This window comes from Oncorhynchus kisutch, unplaced genomic scaffold (assembly GCF_002021735.2).
Source record: "Oncorhynchus kisutch isolate 150728-3 unplaced genomic scaffold, Okis_V2 Okis07a-Okis12b_hom, whole genome shotgun sequence".
In the NCBI taxonomy this organism is placed as follows: Eukaryota; Metazoa; Chordata; class Actinopteri; order Salmoniformes; family Salmonidae; genus Oncorhynchus; species Oncorhynchus kisutch.
In genome coordinates this window covers 16,069,497-16,088,245 of record NW_022261984.1, presented here as the reverse complement: position 1 = coordinate 16,088,245, position 18,749 = coordinate 16,069,497, and the positions used below count along the sequence as shown (strand labels likewise).

Genomic DNA, 18,749 nt, shown 5'->3' with positions numbered 1-18,749 from the left:
GACTACATTACCTAACCTGGGACTGGTGGGGGGCTATAGTAGACTACATTACCTAACCTGGGACTAGTCCAGATGGAGAAGACCATCAACCAGGTAGACTGGTGGGGGTCTATAGTAGACTACATTACCTAACCTGGGACTGGTGGGGGGGGGGGGGGGTCTATAGTAGACTACATTACCTAACCTGGGACTGGTGGGGGTCTATAGGAGACTACATTACCTAACCTGGGACTAGTCCAGATGGAGAAGACCATCAACCAGGTAGACGGGTGGGGGGGGGTCTATAGTAGACTACATTACCTAACATGGGACTAGTCCAGATGGAGAAGACCATCAACCAGGTAGACTGGTGGGGGGGTCTATAGTAGACTACATTACCTAACCTGGGACTGGTGGGGGGGGTCTATAGTAGACTACACTACCTAACCTGGGACTGGTGGTGGGTGGGGGTCTATAGTAGACTACATTACCTAACCTGGGACTGGTGGGGGTCTATAGTAGACTATATTACCTAACCTGGGACTGGTGGTTGGGTCTATAGTAGAGTACATTACCTAACCTGGGACTAGTGGGGGGGGTCTATAGTAGACTACATTACCTAACCTGGGACTAGTCCAGATGGAGAAGACCATCAACCAGGTAGACTGGTGGGGTGTGGGGGGGGGTCTATAGTAGACTACATTACCTAACCTGGGACTGGTGGGGGGCTATAGTAGACTACATTACCTAACCTGGGACTGGTTAGGTAATATATTAACAACAGGCTGTGAGAACACAGACACTATATTAACAACAGACAGTGGAGAACACAGACACTATATTAACAACAGACAGTGGAGAACACAGACACTATATTAACAACAGACAGTGGAGAACACAGACACTATATTAACAACAGACAGTGGAGAACACAGACACTATATTAACAACAGACAGTGGAGAACACAGACACTATTAACAGACAGTGGAGAACACAGACACTATTACAACAGACAGTGGAGAACACAGACACTATATTAACAACAGACAGTGGAGAACACAGACACTATATTAACAACAGACAGTGGAGAACACAGACACTATATTAACAACAGACAGTGGAGAACACAGACACTATATTAACAACAGACAGTGGAGAACACAGACACTATATTAACAACAGACAGTGGAGAACACAGACACTATATTAACAACAGACAGTGGAGAACACAGACACTATATTAACAACAGACAGTGGGAGAACACAGACACTATATTAACAACAGACAGTGGAGAACACAGACACTATATTAACAACAGACAGTGGAGAACACAGACACTATATTACAACAGACAGTGGAGAACACAGACAGTAGAGAACACAGACACTATATTAACAACAGACAGTGGAGAACACAGACACTATATTAACAACAGACAGTGGAGAACACAGACACTATATTAACAACAGACAGTGGAGAACACAGACACTATATTAACAACAGACAGTGGAGAACACAGACACTATATTAACAACAGACAGTGGAGAACACAGACACTATATTAACAACAGACAGTGGAGAACACAGACACTATATTAACAACAGACAGTGGAGAACACAGACACTATATTAACAACAGACAGTGGAGAACACAGACAGTGGAGAACACAGACACTTTATTAACAACAGACAGTGGAGAACACAGACAGTGGAGAACACAGACACTTTATTAACAACAGACAGTGGAGGACAGACAGAGAGGACAGACAGTGGAGGACAGACCGTGGAGGACACATCGAGACAGAGAGGACAGACAGTGGAGGACACATCGAGACACAGGGGACAGACAGTGGAGGACACATCGAGACATAGAGAGGACAGACAGTGGAGGACAGACAGTGGAGGACAGACAGTGGAGGACAGACAGTGGAGGACAGACAGTGGAGGACACATCGAGACACAGAGAGGACAGACAGTGGAGGACACATCGAGACATAGAGAGGACAGACAGTGGAGGACAGACAGTGGAGGACACATCGAGACACAGAGAGGACAGACAGTGGAGGACAGACAGTGGAGGACAGACAGAGAGGACAGACAGTGGAGGACACATCGAGACACAGAGAGGACAGACAGTGGAGGACAGATCGAGACACAGAGAGGACAGACAGTGGAGGACAGACAGTGGAGGACACATCGAGACACAGAGAGGACAGCGGGTGATTTCCAGGTATTCTGGAGGCAGGGGAGTGGTGCTCTCAAAACACTACTTCCTGGAAAAACAGAGAACTTTACCCTTATTACACACACACACACACACACACACACACACACACACACACCACACACACCACACACACCACACACACCACACACACCACACACACACACACACTCTCTTTTCACACACACACACACACACTCTCTTTTCACACACACACACACACTCTCTTTTCACACACACACTCTCTTTTCACTCACACACACACACTCTCTTTTCACTCACACACACACACACACACACTCTCTTTTCACTCACACACACACACACACACACTCTCTTTTCACTCACACACACACACACACTCTCTTTTCACTCACACACACACACACACACACTCTCTCTTCACTCACACACACACACACACACTCTCTCTTCACTCACACACACACACACACACTCTCTCTCTTCACTCACACACACACACACACACACTCTCTCTTCACTCACACACACACACACACACACACACACACACACACTCTCTCTTCACTCACACACACACACACACACACACACACTCTCTCTTCACTCACACACACACACACACACACTCTCTCTTCACTCACACACACACACACACACACTCTCTCTCTTCACTCACACACACACACACACACACACACACTCTCTCTCTTCACTCACACACACACACACACACACACACACACACACACACACACTCTCTCTCTTCACTCACACACACACACACACACACACACACACTCTCTCTCTTCACTCACACACACACACACACACACACACACACTCTCTCTCTTCACTCACACACAAAGAAACATGCTCACATACTGACTCACAGACTCACACCGAGAGAGAGACACACACTCTAATAGGTTCAGCCAGTCTGTTTCAGGAGGCCTGAGGACACTACCGATAATTCAACAACACACACACACACACACATATACACGCTCTCTAGGTTCAGCCAGTCTGTTTCAGGAGGCCTGAGGACACTACCGATAATTCAACAACTTAGTTACAGCAATTACACACCCCAGGCGGCTGGTGGCGCCTTCATTGGGGAGGACAGGCTCAGAGTAAAGGCTGGAACGGAATCCATGGAATGGAGTCATCTACGTCACCCCTGGGGTTTCCATGTTGATGCCTTTCCATCCTCTCTGTTCAGAGTACCAGACTGAATGACCTCTTCAGGGCCCCTCCCCCTGAGAGCCTGACTGAATGACCTCTTCAGGGCCCCTCCCCCTGACAGCCAGACTGAATGACCTCTTCAGGGCCCCTCCCCCTGAGAGCCAGACTGAATGACCTCTTCAGGGCCCCTCCCCCTGAGAGCCTGACTGAATGACCTCTTCAGCCCCCCCCCCCCCCCCCCCACACTGAGCGCCAGGCAACTGTGTGTAAACTTAGATACTGACTGTAACTGACAATCAGGACTTCATCCTATCTGACATTCTGTCTGTCTGTGTGTGTGTGTGTGTGTGTGTGTGTGTGTGTGTGTGTGTGTGTGTGTGTGTGTGTGTGTGTGTGTGTGTGTGTGTGTGTGTGTGTGTGCGTAGGTGTGTGAGATGGACCTGTCCAATCAGCTGCAGGCGTACGAGGTAGAGTACTACGTCTTACAGGACGAGCTGTGTGACACGCCCGCTCACCTCAACCAATCGCAGCGCACCGCCCAGCTGGAACGCACCAATCAGAGCCTCCGACAGCAAAACCTCGACCTGCTGGAGGAACTGCAGGTAAACACACACACACACTAAACACACACACACACACACACACTAAACACACACACACACTAAACACACACACACACACTAAACACACACACACACACACTAAACACACACACACACACACTAAACACACACACACACACACACTAAACACACACACACACTAAACACACACACACACACTAAACACACACTAAACACACTAAACACACACTAAACACACACACACACTAAACACACACACACACTCACTAAACACACACACACACACACACTAAACACACACACACACTAAACACACACACACACACACTAACACACACACTAAACACACACACACACACACTAAACACACACACTAAACACACACACACACACACTAAACACACACACTAAACACACACACACACACACACTAAACACACACACTAAACACACACACTCACTAAACACACACACACACTAAACACACACACACACACTCACTAAACACACACATACACACTCACTAAACACACACACACACACACTCACTAAACACACTCACTAAACACACACACTCACTAAACACACACACTCACTAAACACACACACACTAAACACACACACACACACTCACTAAACACACACACACACACCACACACACACACACACACACACACACACACACACACACACTCACTAAACACACACACACACTAAACACACACACTCACTAAACACACACACTAAACACACACACTCACTAAACACACATGTTTTGTGTCTCTCCAGGTGTCCCAGGCTCGTGTGTGTCGTCTGGAAGGCCAGGTGGAGGGGCTGGCCCAATCAGAGGCTCTGCTGAGAGAACAGGTGTTCGACCTGGAGGAGGAGAGGAACGGACTGCGGAATGCCGTCACACACCTGCACACACTCCTCACCGCGCTGGGAATACACACACACACAACACACGGGGACTTCAACCTGGACCCTCACACACACTCCGCTGCCGACACAGATGGCCCGAGAGATGGCCAGAGAGATGGCCCGAGAGATGGACAGAGTGTGGACGTCCCCACCAGAGAGGGGCCCAGACTGGGGCAAGCGATGTCCTCCCCTCTCCTCCCTCATCCACTGGCTCTACCAGAACACTGAATCCAGAGGACTGTTCTCCTAAACTGAACTGGAGAAATGGGGGGGGGGGGGGGGGGGGTTCTCTGTCCGGGCCGATACTCCACACAACAGTCCAATATACACAGTTACTATTGCAGCCAGATGTGTCTGTCTCTCTGCCTGTCTGTCTGTCCTCTCTGCCTGTCTGTCTGTCTCTCTGCCTGCGTGTCTGTCTCTCTGCCTGCGTGTCTGTCTCTCTGCCTGTCTGTCTGTCTCTCTGCCTGTCTGTCTGTCTCTCTGCCTGTCTGTCTGTCTCTCTGCCTGTGTGTCTGTCTCTCTGCCTGTCTGTCTGTCTCTCTGCCTGCGTGTCTGTCTCTCTGCCTGTGTGTCTGTCTCTCTGCCTGTCTGTCTGTCTCTCTGCCTGCGTGTCTGTCTCTCTGCCTGCGTGTCTGTCTCTCTGCCTGTCTGTCTGTCTCTCTGCCTGTCTGTCTGTCTCTCTGCCTGTGTGTCTGTCTCTCTGCCTGTCTCTCTGCCTGCGTGTCTGTCTCTCTGCCTGCGTGTCTGTCTCTCTGCCTGCGTGTCTGTCTCTCTGCCTGTGTGTCTCTCTGCCTGTGTGTCTGTCTCTCTGCCTGCGTGTCTGTCTCGCTGCCTGTGTGTCTGTCTCTCTGCCTGCGTGTCTCTCTGCCTGTGTGTCTCTCTGCCTGCGTGTCTGTCTCTCTGCCTGTGTGTCTGTCTCTCTGCCTGTGTGTCTCTCTGCCTGTGTGTCTGTCTCTCTGCCTGTCTCTCTGCCTGCGTGTCTGTCTCTCTGCCTGCGTGTCTGTCTCTCTGCCTGCGTGTCTGTCTCTCTGCCTGCCTGTGTGTCTCTCTGCCTGTGTGTCTGTCTCTCTGCCTGTCTCTCTGCCTGCGTGTCTGTCTCTCTGCCTGCGTGTCTGTCTCTCTGCCTGTGTGTCTGTCTCTCTGCCTGTGTGTCTCTCTGCCTGTCTCTCTGCCTGCGTGTCTGTCTCTCTGCCTGTGTGTCTGTCTCTCTGCCTGTGTGTCTCTCTGCCTGTGTGTCTCTCTGCCTGTGTGTCTCTCTGCCTGTGTGTCTCTCTGCCTGCGTGTCTGTCTCTCTGCCTGCGTGTCTGTCTCTCTGCCTGCGTGTCTGTCTCTCTGCCTGCGTGTCTGTCTCTCTGCCTGCGTGTCTGTCTCTCTGCCTGCGTGTCTGTCTCTCTGCCTGCGTGTCTGTCTCTCTGCCTGTGTGTCTGTCTCTCTGCCTGTGTGTCTCTCTGCCTGTGTGTCTCTCTGCCTGTGTGTCTCTCTGCCTGTGTGTCTCTCTGCCTGCGTGTCTGTCTCTCTGCCTGCGTGTCTGTCTCTCTGCCTGCGTGTCTGTCTCTCTGCCTGCGTGTCTGTCTCTCTGCCTGCGTGTCTGTCTCTCTGCCTGCGTGTCTGTCTCTCTGCCTGCGTGTCTGTCCTCTCTGCCTGTGTGTCTGTCTCTCTGCCTGTGTGTCTGTCTCTCTGCCTGCGTGTCTCTCTGCCTGCGTGTCTCTCTGCCTGTGTGTCTCTCTGCCTGCGTGTCTGTCTCTCTGCCTGTGTGTCTCTCTGCCTTATTGCACAGTCTTTGCCATAGGAAACATCTTGTACACTATATATGCAAAACCAAAATAAAGGGCTTCCGAGGGGCGCAGCGGTCTGTCCCTTTTATAGTCCCTGGTTCGAATCCCGGCTGTATCATGTCCGGTCGCGATTGGGAGTCCCGTAGAGCTCAACGATTGGCCCAGCGTCCGTCCGGGTTCGGCCGACGGTCGGCCGTCATTTGTAAATGAGTTTGAATTTGTTTTGTCATCGACTTGCAGTTAAATAAAGATTCAAATAAATAAAAGATTCACAACAAACCAAAATACTGTCATGTGTCTGCTGTAATGACAAGCCAAAGCCCTGGACTCCAGCCCCCATGATGCCCTGCGCCACACTGACGGGAGAGAGAGGGAGGAGAGAGAGAGACATACTAGGTCATACTATCTGAGTAGAGAGAGAGAGACCCTTCCCCCTAATGGTTGAGGGGTAGGTCATACTATCTGAGGGGAGAGAGAGAGACCCTTCCCCCTAATGGTTGAGGGGTAGGTCATACTATCTGAGGGGAGAGAGAGAGACCCTTCCCCCTAATGGTTGAGGGGTAGGTCATACTATCTGAGGGGAGAGAGAGAGAGACCCTTCCCCCTAATGGTTGAGGGGTAGGTCATACTATCTGAGGGGAGAGAGACCCTTCCCCCTAATGGTTGAGGGGTAGGTCATACTATCTGAGGAGAGAGAGAGACCCTTCCCCCTAATGGTTGAGGGGTAGGTCATACTATCTGAGGGGAGAGAGAGACCCTTCCCCCTAATGGTTGAGGGGTAGGTCATACTATCTGAGGGGAGAGACCCTTCCCCCTAATGGTTGAGGGGTAGGTCATACTATCTGAGGAGAGAGAGAGACCCTTCCCCCTAATGGTTGAGGGGTAGGTCATACTATCTGAGGGGAGAGAGAGACCCTTCCCGCTAATGGTTGAGGGGTAGGTCATACTATCTGAGGAGAGAGAGAGAGAGACCCTTCCCCCTAATGGTTGAGGGGTAGGTCATACTATCTGAGGGGAGAGAGAGACCCTTCCCCCTAATGGTTGAGGGGTAGGTCATACTATCTGAGGGGAGAGAGAGACCCTTCCCCCTAATGGTTGAGGGGTAGGTCATACTATCTGAGGAGAGAGAGAGAGAGAGACCCTTCCCCCTAATGGTTGAGGGGTAGGTCATACTATCTGAGGGGAGAGCGAGAGAGAGACCCTTCCCCCTAATGGTTGAGGGGTAGGTCATACTATCTGAGGGGAGAGACCCTTCCCCCTAATGGTTGAGGGGTAGGTCATACTATCTGAGGAGAGAGAGAGACCCTTCCCCCTAATGGTTGAGGGGTAGGTCATACTATCTGAGGGGAGAGAGAGACCCTTCCCCCTAATGGTTGAGGGGTAGGTCATACTATCTGAGGGGAGAGAGAGACCCTTCCCCCTAATGGTTGAGGGGTAGGTCATACTATCTGAGGGGAGAGAGAGACCCTTCCCCCTAATGGTTGAGGGGTAGGTCATACTATCTGAGGAGAGAGAGAGAGAGAGACCCTTCCCCCTAATGGTTGAGGGGTAGGTCATACTATCTGAGGGGAGAGAGAGAGAGACCCTTCCCCCTAATGGTTGAGGGGTAGGTCATACTATCTGAGGGGAGAGAGAGACCCTTCCCCCTAATGGTTGAGGGATAGGTCATACTATCTGAGGAGAGAGAGAGAGAGAGAGACCCTTCCCCCTAATGGTTGAGGGGTAGATCATACTATCTGAGGGGAGAGAGAGACCCTTCCCCCTAATGGTTGAGGGGTAGGTCATACTATCTGAGGGGAGAGAGAGAGACCCTTCCCCCTAATGGTTGAGGGGTAGGTCATACTATCTGAGGAGAGAGAGAGAGAGAGAGAGAGACCCTTCCCCCTAATGGTTGAGGAGTAGGTCATACTATCTGAGGAGAGAGAGGGAGAGACCCTTCCCCCTAATGGTTGAGGGGTAGGTCATACTATCTGAGGGGAGAGAGACCCTTCCCCCTAATGGTTGAGGGGTAGGTCATACTATCTGAGGAGAGAGAGAGACCCTTCCCCCTAATGGTTGAGGGGTAGGTCATACTATCTGAGGAGAGAGAGAGACCCTTCCCCCTAATGGTTGAGGGGTAGGTCATACTATCTGAGGGGAGAGAGACCCTTCCCCCTAATGGTTGAGGGGTAGGTCATACTATCTGAGGAGAGAGAGAGAGACCCTTCCCCCTAATGGTTGAGGGGTAGGTCATACTATCTGAGGAGAGAGAGAGAGAGAGACCCTTCCCCCTAATGGTTGAGGGGTAGGTCATACTATCTGAGGGGAGAGAGAGAGAGACCCTTCCCCCTAATGGTTGAGGGGTAGGTCATACTATCTGAGGGGAGAGAGAGACCCTTCCCCCTAATGGTTGAGGGATAGGTCATACTATCTGAGGAGAGAGAGAGAGAGAGAGACCCTTCCCCCTAATGGTTGAGGGGTAGATCATACTATCTGAGGGGAGAGAGAGACCCTTCCCCCTAATGGTTGAGGGGTAGGTCATACTATCTGAGGGGAGAGAGAGAGACCCTTCCCCCTAATGGTTGAGGGGTAGGTCATACTATCTGAGGAGAGAGAGAGAGAGAGAGAGAGACCCTTCCCCCTAATGGTTGAGGAGTAGGTCATACTATCTGAGGAGAGAGAGGGAGAGACCCTTCCCCCTAATGGTTGAGGGGTAGGTCATACTATCTGAGGGGAGAGAGACCCTTCCCCCTAATGGTTGAGGGGTAGGTCATACTATCTGAGGAGAGAGAGAGACCCTTCCCCTAATGGTTGAGGGGTAGGTCATACTATCTGAGGAGAGAGAGAGACCCTTCCCCCTAATGGTTGAGGGGTAGGTCATACTATCTGAGGGGAGAGAGACCCTTCCCCTAATGGTTGAGGGGTAGGTCATACTATCTGAGGAGAGAGAGAGAGACCCTTCCCCCTAATGGTTGAGGGGTAGGTCATACTATCTGAGGAGAGAGAGACCCTTCCTCCTAAGGGTTGAGGGGTAGGTCATACTATCTGAGGAGAGAGAGAGAGACCCTTCCCCCTAATGGTTGAGGGGTAGGTCATACTATCTGAGGGGAGAGAGAGAGAGAGACCCTTCCCCCTAATGGTTGAGGGGTAGGTCATACTATCTGAGGAGAGAGAGAGAGAGAGACCCTTCCCCTAATGGTTGAGGGGTAGGTCATACTATCTGAGGAGAGAGAGAGACCCTTCCCCCTAATGGTTGAGGGGTAGGTCATCCTATCTGAGGAGAGAGAGAGACCCTTCCCCCTAATGGTTGAGGGGTAGGTCATACTATCTGAGGAGAGAGAGAGAGAGAGAGAGACCCTTCCCCCTAATGGTTGAGGGGTAGGTCATACTATCTGAGGAGAGAGAGAGACCCTTCCCCCTAATGGTTGAGGGGTAGGTCATACTATCTGAGGAGAGAGAGAGAGACCCTTCCCCCTAATGGTTGAGGGGTAGGTCATACTATCTGAGGAGAGAGATACCCTTCCCCCTAATGGTTGAGGGGTAGGTCATACTATCTGAGGAGAGAGAGAGAGACCCTTCCCCCTAATGGTTGAGGGTAGGTCATACTATCTGAGGGGAGAGAGAGAGACCCTTCCCCCTAATGGTTGAGGGGTAGGTCATACTATCTGAGGGGAGAGAGAGAGAGACCCTTCCCCCTAATGGTTGAGGGGTAGGTCATACTATCTGAGGGGAGAGAGTGACCCTACCCCTAATGGTTGAGGGGTAGGTCATACTATCTGAGGAGAGAGAGACCCTTCCCCCTAATGGTTGAGGGGTAGGTCATACTATCTGAGGAGAGAGAGAGACCCTTCCCCCTAATGGTTGAGGGGTAGGTCATACTATCTGAGGGGAGAGAGAGACCCTTCCCCCTAATGGTTGAGGGGTAGGTCATACTATCTGAGGGGAGAGAGAGACCCTTCCCCCTATGGTTGAGGGGTAGGTCATACTATCTAGGGGAGAGAGAGACCCTTCCCCCTAATGGTTGAGGGGTAGGTCATACTATCTGAGGAGAGAGAGAGAAAGAGACCCTTCCCCTAATGGTTGAGGGGTAGGTCATACTATCTGAGGGGAGAGAGAGAGAGACCCTTCCCCCTAATGGTTGAGGGTAGGTCATACTATCTGAGGGGAGAGAGAGACCCTTCCCCCTAATGGTTGAGGGATAGGTCATACTATCTGAGGAGAGAGAGAGAGAGAGAGACCCTTCCCCCTAATGGTTGAGGGGTAGATCATACTATCTGAGGGAGAGAGAGACCCTTCCCCTAATGGTTGAGGGGTAGGTCATACTATCTGAGGGGAGAGAGAGAGACCCTTCCCCCTAATGGTTGAGGGGTAGGTCATACTATCTGAGGAGAGAGAGAGAGAGAGAGACCCTTCCCCCTAATGGTTGAGGAGTAGGTCATACTATCTGAGGAGAGAGAGGGAGAGACCCTTCCCCTAATGGTTGAGGGGTAGGTCATACTATCTGAGGGGAGAGAGACCCTTCCCCCTAATGGTTGAGGGGTAGGTCATACTAATCTGAGGAGAGAGAGAGACCCCTTCCCCTAATGGTTGAGGGGTAGGTCATACTATCTGAGGAGAGAGAGAGACCCTTCCCCCTAATGGTTGAGGGGTAGGTCATACTATCTGAGGGGAGAGAGACCCTTCCCCCTAATGGTTGAGGGGTAGGTCATACTATCTGAGGAGAGAGAGAGAGACCCCTTCCCCCTAATGGTTGAGGGGTAAGTCATACTATCTGAGGAGAGAGAGACCCTTCCTCCTAAGGGTTGAGGGGTAGGTCATACTATCTGAGGAGAGAGAGAGAGACCCTTCCCCTAATGGTTGAGGGGTAGGTCATACTATCTGAGGGGAGAGAGAGAGAGACCCTTCCCCCTAATGGTTGAGGGGTAGGTCATACTATCTGAGGAGAGAGAGAGAGAGACCCTTCCCCCTAATGGTTGAGGGGTAGGTCATACTATCTGAGGAGAGAGAGAGACCCTTCCCCCTAATGGTTTGAGGGGTAGGTTCATACTATCTGAGGAGAGAGAGAGAGACCGCTTCGCCCCTAATGGTTGATGGGTATGGTCATACTATCTGGAGGGGAGAGTAAGAGACCCTCCCCCTAATGGTTGAGGGGTAGCATATATCTAGAAGACCCCCTATGGTGAGGGGAGGCAGACGATTGATGAGAGAGACCCTTCCCCCTAATGGTTGATGGGTAGGTCATGGGACTATCTGAGGAGAGAGAGAGACCCTTCCCCCTAATGGTTGAGGGGTAGGTCATACTATCTGAGGAGAGAGAGAGAGAGACCCTTCCCCCTAATGGTTGAGGGGTAGGTCATACTATCTGAGGAGAGAGAGAGACCCTTCCCCCTAATGGTTGAGGGGTAGGTCATACTATCTGAGGAGAGAGAGAGAGACCCTTCCCCCTAATGGTTGAGGGGTAGGTCATACTATCTGAGGAGAGAGAGACCCTTCCCCCTAATGGTTGAGGGGTAGGTCATACTATCTGAGGAGAGAGAGAGAGACCCTTTCCCCTAATGGTTGAGGGGTAGGTCATACTATCTGAGGAGAGAGAGAGAGACCCTTCCCCCTAATGGTTGAGGGCGTAGGTCATACTATCTGAGGGAGAGAGAGAGAGACCCTTCCCCCTAATGGTTGAGGGGTAGGTCATACTATCTGAGGGAGAGAGAGAGACCCTTCCCCCTAATGGTTGAGGGGTAGGTCATACTATCTGAGGAGAGAGAGACCCTTCCCCCTAATGGTTGAGGGGTAGGTCATACTATCTGAGGAGAGAGAGAGACCCTTCCCCCTAATGGTTGAGGGGTAGGTCATACTATCTGAGGGAGAGAGAGAGACCCTTCCCCTAATGGTTGAGGGGTAGGTCATACTATCTGAGGGAGAGAGAGAGAGACCCTTCCCCCTAATGGTTGAGGGGTAGGTCATACTATCTGAGGGAGAGAGAGACCCTTCCCCCTAATGGTTGAGGGGTAGGTCATACTATCTGAGGAGAGAGAGAGACCCTTCCCCCTAATGGTTGAGGGGTAGGTCATACTATCTGAGGGAGAGAGAGAGACCCTTCCCCCTAATGGTTGAGGGGTAGGTCATACTATCTGAGGGGAGAGAGAGAGACCCTTCCCCCTAATGGTTGAGGGGTAGGTCATACTATCTGAGGAGAGAGAGAGAGACCCTTCCCCCTAATGGTTGAGGGGTAGGTCATACTATCTGAGAGAGAGAGAGGACCCTTCCCCCTAATGGTTGAGGGGTAGGTCATACTATCTGAGGGGAGAGAGATACCCTTCCCGGCCTATGGTGTGAGGGGTAGGTCATACTATCTGAGGAGAGCGAGAGAGAGAGAGACCCGTCCCCTAATGGTTTGAGGAGTAGGTCATACATCCTGAGAGGAGAGAGGGAGAGTACCCCGTTCCCACTAATGGTTGAGGGGTAGGTCATACTATCTGAGGGAGAGAGAGAGACCCTTCCCCCTAATGGTTGAGGGGTTAGGTCATACTATCTGAGGAGAGAGAGAGAGACCCTTCCCCCTAATGGTTGGAGGGGTAGGTCATACTATCTGAGGGAAGAGAGAGAACCCTTCCCCCTAATGGTTGATGTGGTAGGTCATACTATCTGAGGGGAAGAGAGAGCGAGACCCTTCCCCCTAATGGTTGAGGTGTAGGTCATAACATGCTGAGGGGAAGAGAGAGAGGGAGACCCTTACCCTTCCCCCTAATGGTTGAGGGTAGGTCATACTAGCTGAAGGAGAGAGAGAGAGACCCTTCCCCCTAATGGTTGGAGGGGTAGTCATACTATCTGAGGGGAGAGAGAGAGAGACCCCTTCCCCCTAATGGTTGAGGGGTAGGTCATACTATCTGAGGGGAGAGGGAGAGAGAGACCCTTCCCCCTAATGGTTGAGGGGTAGGTAATACTATCTGAGGAGAGAGAGAGAGACCCTTCCCCCTAATGGTTGAGGGGTAGGTCATACTATCTGAGGAGAGAGAGAGACCCTTCCCCCTAATGGTTGAGGGGTAGGTCATACTATCTGAGGGGAGAGAGAGACCCTTCCCCCTAATGGTTGAGGGGTAGGTCATACTATCTGAGGGGAGAGAGAACCCTTCCCCCTAATGGTTGAGGGGATAGGTCATACTATCTGAGGAGAGAGAGAGAGAGAGACCCTTCCCCCTAATGGTTGAGGGGTAGGTCATACTATCTGAGGAGAGAGAGAGAGACCCTTCCCCCTAATGGTTGAGGGGTAGGTCATACTATCTGAGGGAGAGAGAGAGACCCTTCCCCCTAATGGTTGAGGGGTAGGTCATACTATCTGAGGGGAGAGAGAGAGAGACCCTTCCCCCTAATGGTTGAGGGGTAGGTCATACTATCTGAGGGAGAGAGAGGAGAGACCCTTCCCCCTAATGGTTGAGGGGTAGGTCATACTATCTGAGGGAGAGAGAGAGACCCTTCCCCCTAATGGTTGAGGGGTAGGTCATACTATCTGAGGAGAGAGAGAGACCCTTCCCCCTAATGGTTGAGGGGTAGGTCATACTATCTGAGGAGAGAGAGAGACCCTTCCCCCTAATGGTTGAGGGGTAGGTCATACTATCTGAGGGGAGAGAGAGACCCTTCCCCCTAATGGTTGAGGGGTAGGTCATACTATCTGAGGAGAGAGAGAGAGACCCTTCCCCCTAATGGTTGAGGGGTAGGTCATACTATCTGAGGAGAGAGAGACCCTTCCTCCTAATGGTTGAGGGGTAGGTCATACTATCTGAGGGAGAGAGAGAGAGACCCTTCCCCCTAATGGTTGAGGGGTAGGTCATACTATCTGAGGGGAGAGAGAGAGACCCTTCCCCCTAATGGTTGAGGGGTAGGTCATACTATCTGAGGAGAGAGAGAGAGAGACCTTCCCCCTAATGGTTGAGGGGTAGGTCATACTATCTGAGGAGAGAGAGAGAGACCCTTCCCCCTAATGGTTGAGGGGTAGGTCATACTATCTGAGGAGAGAGAGAGAGACCCTTCCCCCTAATGGTTGAGGGGTAGGTCATACTATCTGAGGGGAGAGAGAGAGACCCTTCCCCCTAATGGTTGAGGGGTAGGTCATACTATCTGAGGAGAGAGAGAGAGAGAGACCCTTCCCCCTAATGGTTGAGGGGTAGGTCATACTATCTGAGGAGAGAGAGAGACCCTTCCCCCTAATGGTTGAGGGGTAGGTCATACTATCTGAGGAGAGAGAGAGACCCTTCCCCCTAATGGTTGAGGGGTAGGTCATACTATCTGAGAGAGAGAGAGAGAGACCCTTCCCCCTAATGGTTGAGGGGTAGGTCATACTATCTGAGGGAGAGAGAGAGACCCTTCCCCTAATGGTTGAGGGGTAGGTCATACTATCTGAGGAGAGAGAGAGAGACCCTTCCCCCTAATGGTTGAGGGGTAGGTCATACTATCTGAGGAGAGAGAGACCCTTCCCCCTAATGGTTGAGGGGTAGGTCATACTATCTGAGGAGAGAGAGAGAGACCCTTCCCCCTAATGGTTGAGGGGTAGGTCATACTATCTGAGGGAGAGAGAGAGAGACCCTTCCCCTAATGGTTGAGGGGTAGGTCATACTATCTGAGGGGAGAGAGAGAGAGACCCTTCCCCCTAATGGTTGAGGGGTAGGTCATACTATCTGAGGGGAGAGAGAGACCCTTCCCCCTAATGGTTGAGGGGTAGGTCATACTATCTGAGGAGAGAGAGAGACCCTTCCCCCTAATGGTTGAGGGGTAGGTCATACTATCTGAGGAGAGAGAGAGAGAGACCCTTCCCCCTAATGGTTGAGGGGTAGGTCATACTATCTGAGGGAGAGAGAGAGACCCTTCCCCCTAATGGTTGAGGGGTATGGTCATACTATCTGAGGAGAGAGAGAGACCCTTCCCCCTAATGGTTGAGGGGTAGGTCATACTATCTGAGGGAGAGAGAGACCCTTCCCCTAATGGTTGAGGGGTACGTCATACTATCTGAGTAGAGAGAGAGAGAGAGACCCTTCCCCCTAATGGTTGAGGGGTAGGTCATACTATCTGAGGAGAGAGAGAGACCCTTCCCCCTAATGGTTGAGGGTAAGTCATACTATCTGAGGGAGAGAGAGAGACCCTTCCCCCTAATGGTTGAGGGGTAGGTCATACTATCTGAGGGAGAGAGAGAGAGACCCTTCCCCCTAATGGTTGAGGGGTAGGTCATACTATCTGAGGGGAGAGAGAGACCCTTCCCCCTAATGGTTGAGGGGTAGGTCATACTATCTGAGGGGAGAGAGAGACCCTTCCCCCTAATGGTTGAGGGGTAGGTCATACTATCTGAGGAGAGAGAGAGAGAGAGACCCTTCCCCCTAATGGTTGAGGGGTAGGTCATACTATCTGAGGAGAGAGAGAGACCCTTCCCCCTAATGGTTGAGGGGTAGGTCATACTATCTGAGGGGAGAGAGAGAGACCCTTCCCCCTAATGGTTGAGGGGTAGGTCATACTATCTGAGGAGAGAGAGAGAGAGACCCTTCCCCCTAATGGTTGAGGGGTAGGTCATACTATCTGAGGAGAGAGAGGAGAGACCCTTCCCCCTAATGGTTGAGGGGTAGGTCATACTATCTGAGGGGAGAGAGAGACCCTTCCCCCTAATGGTTGAGGGGTAGGTCATACTATCTGAGGAGAGAGAGAGAGACCCTTCCCCCTAATGGTTGAGGGGTAGGTCATACTATCTGAGGAGAGAGAGACCCTTCCTCCTAAGGGTTGAGGGGTAGGTCATACTATCTGAGGAGAGAGAGAGAGACCCTTCCCCCTAATGGTTGAGGGGTAGGTCATACTATCTGAGGGGAGAGAGAGAGAGAGACCCTTCCCCCTAATGGTTGAGGGGTAGGTCATACTATCTGAGGAGAGAGAGAGAGAGAGACCCTTCCCCCTAATGGTTGAGGGGTAGGTCATACTATCTGAGGAGAGAGAGAGACCCTTCCCCCTAATGGTTGAGGGGTAGGTCATACTATCTGAGGAGAGAGAGAGAGACCCTTCCCCCTAATGGTTGAGGGGTAGGTCATACTATCTGAGGGGAGAGAGAGACCCTTCCCCCTAATGGTTGAGGGGTAGGTCATACTATCTGAGGAGAGAGAGAGAGAGAGACCCTTCCCCCTAATGGTTGAGGGGTAGGTCATACTATCTGAGGAGAGAGAGAGACCCTTCCCCCTAATGGTTGAGGGGTAGGTCATACTATCTGAGGAGAGAGAGAGACCCTTCCCCCTAATGGTTGAGGGGTAGGTCATACTATCTGAGGAGAGAGAGAGAGAGACCCTTCCCCCTAATGGTTGAGGGGTAGGTCATACTATCTGAGGAGAGAGAGAGACCCTTCCCCCTAATGGTTGAGGGGTAGGTCATACTATCTGAGGAGAGAGAGAGAGACCCTTCCCCCTAATGGTTGAGGGGTAGGTCATACTATCTGAGGGAGAGAGATACCCTTCCCCCTAATGGTTTGAGGGGTAGGTCATACTATCTGAGGAGAGAGAGAGAGACCCTTCCCCCTAATGGTTGAAGGGGTAGGTCATACTATCTGAGGGGGAGAGAGAGAGAGACCCTTCCCCCTAATGGTTGAGGGGTAGGTCATACTATCTGAGGGGAGAGAGTGACCCTACCCCCTAATGGTTGAGGGGTAGGTCATACTATCTGAGGAGAGAGAGACCCTTCCCCCTAATGGTTGAGGGGTAGGTCATACTATCTGAGGAGAGAGAGAGACCCTTCCCCCTAATGGTTGAGGGGTAGGTCATACTATCTGAGGGGAGAGAAGAGACCCTTCCCCTAATGGTTGAGGGGTACGTCATACTATCTGAGTAGAGAGAGAGATAGAGACCCTTCCCCCTAATGGTTGAGGGGTAGGTCATACTATCTGAGGAGAGAGAGAGACCCTTCCCCCTAATGGTTGAGGGGTAGGTCATACTATCTGAGGGGAGAGAGAGAGAGACCCTTCCCCCTAATGGTTGAGGGGTAGGTCATACTATCTGAGGAGAGAGAGAGACCCTTCCCCCTAATGGTTGAGGGGTAGGTCATACTATCTGAGGAGAGAGAGAGACCCTTCCCCCTAATGGTTGAGGGGTAGGTCATACTATCTGAGGAGAGAGAGAGAGACCCTTCCCCCTAATGGTTGAGGGGTAGGTCATACTATCTGAGGAGAGAGAGAGACCCTTCCCCCTAATGGTTGAGGGGTAGGGTCATACTATCTGAGGAGAGAGGAGAGAGACCCTTCCCCCTAATGGTTGAGGGGTAGGTTCATACTATCTGAGGGGAGAGAGAGACCCCTTCCCCCTAATGGTTGAGGGGTAGGTCATACTATCTGAGGAGAGAGAGAGAGAGAGACCCTTCCCCCTAATGGTTTGAGGGGTAGGTCATACTATCTGAGGGGAGAGAGAGAGACCCTTCCCCCTAATGGTTGAGGGGTAGGTCATACTATCTGAGGGGGAGAGAGTGACCCTTCCCCCTAATGGTTGAGGGGTAGGGTCATACTATCTGAGGAGAGAGAGACCCTTCCCCCTAATGGTTGAGGGGTAGGTCATACTATCTGAGGAGAGAGAGAGACCCTTCCCCCTAATGGTTGAGGGGTAGGTCATACTATCTGAGGGGAGAGAGAGACCCTTCCCCTAATGGTTGAGGGGTACGTCATACTATCTGAGTAGAGAGAGAGAGAGAGACCCTTCCCCCTAATGGTTGAGGGGTAGGTCATACTATCTGAGGAGAGAGAGAGACCCTTCCCTATAATGGTTGAGGGGTAGGTCATACTATCTGAGGGGAGAGAGAGAGAGACCCTTCCCCCTAATGGTTGAGGGGTAGGTCATACTATCTGAGGAGAGAGAGAGAGACCCTTCCCCCTAATGGTTGAGGGGTAGGTCATACTATCTGAGGAGAGAGAGAGACCCTTCCCCCTAATGGTTGAGGGGTAGGTCATACTATCTGAGGAGAGAGAGAGAGACCCTTCCCCCTAATGGTTGAGGGGTAGGTCATACTATCTGAGGGGAGAGAGAGACCCTTCCCCCTAATGGTTGAGGGGTAGGTCATACTATCTGAGGAGAGAGAGAGAGAGAGACCCTTCCCCCTAATGGTTGAGGGGTA

At 51.6% G+C, this 18,749-nt stretch overlaps 1 protein-coding gene across 1 annotated transcript in view; it reads left to right on the top strand.

Annotated features, from left to right (window-relative positions):
• Nucleotides 1-5,331, top strand: part of LOC116360086 (TBC1 domain family member 1) — a 98,907-nt gene extending 93,576 nt beyond the window's left edge. Inside the window, 2 exon segments of the mRNA XM_074933808.1 lie at nucleotides 3,798-3,974; nucleotides 4,747-5,331. Of these exon segments, the coding sequence (XP_074789909.1) occupies nucleotides 3,798-3,974; nucleotides 4,747-5,106 (537 nt within the window). The 3' untranslated portion in view covers nucleotides 5,107-5,331.
• The last annotated feature ends 13,418 nt before the right edge of the window (nucleotides 5,332-18,749 follow it).